The sequence below is a fragment of the Phragmites australis genome, chromosome 12 (assembly GCF_958298935.1).
Source record: "Phragmites australis chromosome 12, lpPhrAust1.1, whole genome shotgun sequence".
Taxonomy (NCBI): Eukaryota; Viridiplantae; Streptophyta; class Magnoliopsida; order Poales; family Poaceae; genus Phragmites; species Phragmites australis.
The window spans coordinates 768,544-774,889 of NC_084932.1; the positions used below are offsets into that span (position 1 = coordinate 768,544).

Sequence of the window (6,346 nt, forward strand, 5' to 3'; positions counted from 1 at the left end):
GTTGAGCTGCATTCAGTTCTTAGACAACGCAAGATTGCGTGCAGAGGCGTACGCGTTTGCTGCCAGCCAGCAGACGCGTTTACTTCACACGTCTCCCTACGACATTCTCACGCACTTTCCGGCCATTTTGACTTAATTGGCCTTCAAGCTACCTTTCTTTTCTTCCATCTCCGGCCGGACGACCGCATATATATTTAATTTCTTGGCTTCGATCTTCCTCACATCGACCCGTTCCTATCATCTCCAGCCATCCACACACACCATTAACATTTGACCTGCTTGCATTGCTTCGATCGATGCGTTCGTCGTCAAGCCAGCGCCGCCCTCGGACGCCCTGCCGCTGCATCGTCCTTGTCCTGCTGCTGCTCCTCGTCACCGTCTTCGCGCAGCACTCCAGCTGCAGGCCTCTCCATCTCAACAACAATGGCAGTGTCAAGGCCGCCAGCATAATAATGTCAGTGCCAGTACCGTCGAGGGAGGCGGAGTTGGCGGACAGGTACGGCAAACTCTGGCTGCTGAACAAGAAACCCCGAGGGAAGGCACCGCCGTCCGCCCCCAGCAAACGCACCAATTAACGCCATTAACACCTTGTCCAAGCTAGGCTACTTCAATTCAAGGGGTCTTCTTCTTCTTTGTTTTGTTTTCTCTTATCTCTGTGCTTGAAATGGCATGAAAATTCTTTTTTTTCATTCTCTTTGTTTTGCCGGATAGAATGTATGAATATATATAGTTATCTAGTTCATATACTATACACGCAGGCAAGTTCTTTATTTCCACTCTGCTTTTAATCTGGGTGTTTTCCAGCATATACGTGTAAGTAATTTCATCTAACTCTCTACTTGGCAAACGAATTGAAGTTCCGATTTATATACAGCGAAATGCATGCGTATTTCCCCTCTCGGAGGTTGCAATGAATTGAATTTTCTTCTCTTTATATATAGCAAATATTTGTAGTATACGCACGAATTGCAATACCAGAGCACGTACGTAGTTAATTTATAGGACAAAAAAAAAGACAATTTAGGCAAGCATCTAGCTCTCCTTGGGCTTAAAAAAAAGAAAAATAGTCTGTGATTTTTTACAAGAAAACCCTTAGCTAAAACATGGCAAAAGGGAAGAAGAACCTTCTTCAATCTGTGTCAAGCATGCATAGATATTACTCCTATATATTGCAAGAAAATTCAGATTGCTCAAAATATGTAGTACTGCTGCTTATCGTCTTTGCATCTCCTTCCGCGGTCCACGCGTTGACGACGACGAGTAGTGGCGGAACCCGATGTCCTCGACTGCGCCGACGGTGTTGAAGAAGAGCCGCCGGTTGAGCTCCTCCACCAGCGTCCGGTGCAGCAGCTGGCTCCGCATGTCCACCATCGACCGGTTCCGGGTCATCCTCCCGCGACGCTCGTCGTCGCGCCGCCGCGGCCGGCCCGCGTGCGGCGACACGCTGCACTGCCGCTGCAGCTGCTGCGCCAGCGTATCTGCTCTCCTTGGGCTTCTGCTGCTGCTGCTGCTGATCTCTCCTGCTGGGCTGAATCTTGTGGTCTTCGTCTTGGTCCCAACATGTCCGTCTTCTTCGTGACCTGGGGTGTCGTAATGCGTAGCAGAGTACTTACCGGAGTGCATGGAGCTCATGTCATCGTCGTCGCTTAAAGCGTAGTAGCAGTGATCTACACCAAACAAAGTTTTTCCCAAAAAAAATGCGCATGTGTCAAGGTTCAAAGGAAAATATTACCGGTAACACGAGTAAACATTGTTTGTCTAAGATATCAGATATACCAAATAAAATTTAAATAAATTTCAAACAAAATACTAGTAAATATGGTACATTTTCTATTGTAGAGACCCGATAAACCGGATTTATCACGGATAATGTTTTCTCTGGCTCAATCATAGGGCCTGTTTCATTCAGATATGCATGAGGTTTGGGATGTTGTTCAGTTCTAAAAAAACATTTAACGACAAGACAGCTGCACTAGAAACAAACCGATGTGTGTGTATGGTGACCGGTGACGCCTACGTGTACCAAATATTTCCTACACGATGACTACTGCAGTGGCACGAACCACAACAACGGCCATGGAAGTCAACAGTTTGCATTGCAGTCATCGATCTATTCTACGTACTTATAGTAGTCACATAGGTACAAAAGGCAGTTGAGGAATACGAAATCTTCGTATATATATGGCTTATTAAGATTATTCATTTGTGTTGAGATTTGTTCTGAAGAGGTAGGTAAAAATAATCAAGTACCAGATGAGTAAAATCAACGGATAAATATATATTATGTGTGATAAATATATATTATGTGTGATAGATGAGCGGTTAAGATAAATCATACGTTCACAATTGCATTTCTCGGCAGTTTGCCTATGATCTATGTATGACACATATGCAGTCATATGTCTGGAGGGTACGTATATTGTATTGTGATGCATTGCTACGTTATACGTATCATGTTGCAAAATATTAATGTATGTATGCATTTTCATTTCTACATATCGAGTTCATCGTGTAAATTTGTAACTAGCAAGTTTTTGGTGTATATATGATGATGAATCGTGCACGACAATATATATATAGGAAAGCAAGCAAGCATGCATGCTGTTACCTTTGGACCAGCCACCGCCGTGTGGGCCAGACAAACCCCCCGAGGAGGAGGTGGGAGAAGAGGAGAGGTAGTAGAAAGGAGGAGGCTGCTCCTCGTTTTCGTCGTCGTCATCATGCGCGTACGTGTACTCGTGCTGCTCTCTGCCGGCGGGCAGCAGCCTGCCGATCTCCTGCTCGATCATGGCCGCGATCTCCGAGGGGTCCCGGTCGGTGATGTCCAGCTCCTTCACCATCTCATTCGCCACCGCCATCGCCGTGTCGCCCACCATGTCGAACGGGAAGTAGATGTTCCGAGCATGGCCTGCATCATGCATGTATCAGATTCAGAAATCAAGTGACACGATCAAGAAACATCAATGTATACGTACCTGTCTCATCGGCGATCTGTACTTTGAGGAAGATGGTGTCCTGCTCGCTGTTTAGCTTGCCGGTGATGGTCATGTCAGTCCTTGCCGGCAGCTCTGCCTCCTCCGCCACGTCCTGATCGTCCGACGACGACAATGGTTCGGCTGTATCACTGCAGGTGAAGGGAGCAGCACCTGGCACTGGCAGTGGCATCGTGGCACAAGGCGACGTGGCATGATCGTCAAGGAAAGGGTCCAGCAAGAGCTCCGCCGCGGACGGCCGCTTGGAGGATGCGACAAGGCACCTGCCGATGAACCGTCGGGCCTCGTCGTCGTCCACCCGGTAAAATGCGTCGGGTAGCTTGCCGGCGGTGACCTTCTTGTAGATCTGCGCAGGGTTGGAGCACTCGCTGTAGGGGTACTCGGTGGTGAGCATCTCGAGCATGCACATGCCGAAGGAGTAGACGTCCACGAGCTGGTTGTACTCTTCGTCGTACATCTCGGGGGCCATGAACTCGGGCGTGCCGATGACGCTGTGCGCGGCCTGCCCCGCCTCGCTGAGGACGGCGGCGAGGCCGAGGTCGCCGATCTTGACCTGTCCCTGGTGGCCGTTGACGAAGAGGTTGTCGCACTTGAGGTCGCGGTGGATGACGGGCGGGTCGTGGGCGTGGAGGTAGGCGAGCCCCCGCAGGATCTGGCGCGCCCACGACCGGACGGCGCGGAGGCTCACGCGCGGGTACCGGAGGCGGTACGAGCGGAGGGTGCCGGAGGAGAAGAGCTCGGTGATGAAGTTGAAGGTGCGGCGGGGGACGTCCACCCAGGAGGCGTGGAAGACGATGATGGCGTCGTGGCGGAGCGTGCTCAGCAGCTGCACCTCCGAGTACATGCGCTGCACCGCGTCCGGCGTCCGGAGCACGTCGCAGAGGCTCGCCTGGTTCCATGCAACCTCCACGCCGCGATCCTCGTCGAAACCCCGGTACACCCACTTCATTGCTCCTTTGCCCAGCAGCTCGTCGAACTGCCAATACAAAACATTTCAAATTAGCAAGCAACATATATATGGATTTCACATTCTTTTTTAGGCAAATTAAATGGATTATACAGTACATGTTGTGAGCTCATAATTAATCGTGAAAGTATATTTGTGAGCCTTCTGAAGGAGAAATGATATTATTTTGGAACTAAATGGCATTCTTCTTTGATTTTAAAGCATTACAATTATACACCTGTAGAAACTAGTGAAAAGATGAACAGAAGTGAGTGCTACGACTTGATCCCACCCCACTAGAAGAAAAGAGATGAACCACCAATCTTTGGATATGACATGGCATATCCTTTTGAAGCTTAATTTCAAAGCATATTATTATTGGCATCTTGAAACATGGACCCAATTCAAGCAATATTCAACTTGGGAAAGTTCATTTACCAATCAAACACCAACTCTGACTGTTGGATAAAGCTAGCTCACTTTTTCTTATTGGAAGTGAGATCACAATCAGACTCTCACCATCTGAGATTAATGATCGACTATTTGACCCAGTATAGAATACTGATATTATCTTTCTGCACAAAAGTTGTTTACTACTGTTCATAACATGCCATCTGTAAAACCACCTGAGCAACAGATTTTTAAAGTAGTTACAAATCTTGATGTAAACATGTTTAATAATATTATATTAGCCAGGCATATGTTGATGAATAATTCCACCTTTCATGTTGCAAAACTTGCCGTGAACATCTTGCAACTCAATTCTGTGGTTTTTGGAAAACTTTGCCAACCAAGTATTTCAGAGCATAGGCAGGATTTTAGTACAAATATTCACCTATATAAAAAAATCTTGCGTAACCAATAAAAACACTATTTATTTATTTATTTTTCAGCAAAGAAAGATAAGTAAGTTGGCCTAGCTGATGTGCATATATCAAAGAAAAAGCAAGATATGGAGTGGAGTGCAGCCCCTAGGCAGCAAAAGCCAAATTCACATGGAAAGAAAAAGAAAAAGGCACAATAATTATATATATATATTAGAAAGTGGAGCAAACATGCATGCATGATTAGGATGGGAAAACTCTGATTACTAATAACCAATTTATTAATTTATCTTGCCTCAAAACTCAGTCTGTTCATGCCCAATCAATCAAAGCATATGTGCTTAATTCTCCAAATTTCAAGCGCAAGAACAAGCTTGATATGTTATAGTTATATATATCAGCAACTAGAAGCATCAGAAATCAAGAATGAGAAATGTGCATCAGCACTTACCCGGCCATAGCGACCGGTTGGGTCGGTCTCGACGTATCCGTTGCTGTTCTCCCCCACCACCGCCGGTCTCTCCGGCCGCCGGCCGCTGCACCGCCGTGGCCCGGACATGCTCGATCGACCGGGCTTAATTACTTGGTAGCAACAAACAGAAGAGACTAGCTAGCTATTTGCTGCCTTATAGATGGAAGCAAATTAGGAGATGCCTGTGCTAGAGGCCGCCGGGCTTGGCGTGTTGGTTGCCGTCGGTGATGAAGACGCGGAAGAGGAGCCAGCTGAGCCTGGAGTAGTCGATGACGATCCACGGCGCCATGGACATGAACGCCCAGGACCTCAAGGCTGCGTCGAAGCAGCAGGGCCGTGCACTCATCTGACGCTGACAAGGAGGGGAGAAGTATATACTAACAAATGGCCTGCAGAGGAGTGCAAATTAAAGTGGAATTCTATTCTTATCTAAATATCTATCACTGTGATCGTGCCTTTTGATTGTGAGTTGTGAGAAGACAACACACGCTTGATATACAGAGGAAGAAATGGAGGAATAAACGACGGATAATTACTGGTGGAGAGAATATGTACCGATCAGAACACTCTTGCTGTCTGTCCCCTGGAAAAGAAAGCTAGAGGATGATGAGAGCTCTAGCGCGGACTCTGCGTGGAAGAAATGAGACTAGCTAGCAGAGAGAAATCAAGAGAGATCTGAACTTGAAAAATCTATGCCTCGGAAGCATCTTCTTCTGCAGCAATTTGTGTGGAAGAAATGGCCGGCAGAACTTATTTGTACGGGGCCAAATAAAATAAGATCTGAAGATGGTTTGGATGTCCTTGTGCAATTTTCTACTCTGCTTTCATAGGAGAGGATGCAGGTGCTTCACAATTGAAATATATAGGGGGAGGTGGTGAGGGCTTTGGAAGAGAAACCAAACCGAATAATAAAATACGTATGTCGTATTCAGTATTCTCAATAAATGAATGTCTTTTTGTTTTTCAACAATATGTCTAGATGAGTCTTAGTTGACTTTGCTTATATATATAGGAAGAAGCTCTTGCATATTCTTTCCGTGCTTTATTTTCGTTTAAGAAAAAATAGTATAGACTTGAGAAGTGGAGAGTTCTTTGCACACTAAGGATCAAT

General features: G+C 46.4%; 1 protein-coding gene across 3 annotated transcripts; it reads right to left on the reverse strand.

The window, feature by feature from the left end:
• Positions 1 to 620: 620 nt before the first annotated feature.
• LOC133886746 (probable serine/threonine-protein kinase WNK7) lies at positions 621 to 6,069 on the reverse strand. Of its 3 annotated transcripts, none has more exons than XM_062326555.1 (5): positions 5,791 to 6,069; positions 5,215 to 5,587; positions 2,976 to 3,969; positions 2,609 to 2,908; positions 621 to 1,667 (listed from the first exon to the last, which is right to left on the reverse strand). In XM_062326555.1, exons 2-5 carry the CDS (start codon positions 5,320 to 5,322, stop codon positions 1,213 to 1,215), a joined length of 1,857 nt encoding a protein of 618 aa, XP_062182539.1. In that variant the 5' UTR covers positions 5,323 to 5,587; positions 5,791 to 6,069; the 3' UTR covers positions 621 to 1,212. The 3 variants fall into 3 exon arrangements, with proteins under 3 accessions (XP_062182539.1, XP_062182538.1, XP_062182541.1); XM_062326554.1 differs by having other exon boundaries at positions 5,215 to 5,624; XM_062326557.1 differs by lacking the exons at positions 5,215 to 5,587; positions 5,791 to 6,069 and adding an exon at positions 4,059 to 4,081.
• Between the last annotated feature and the right edge of the window lie 277 nt (positions 6,070 to 6,346).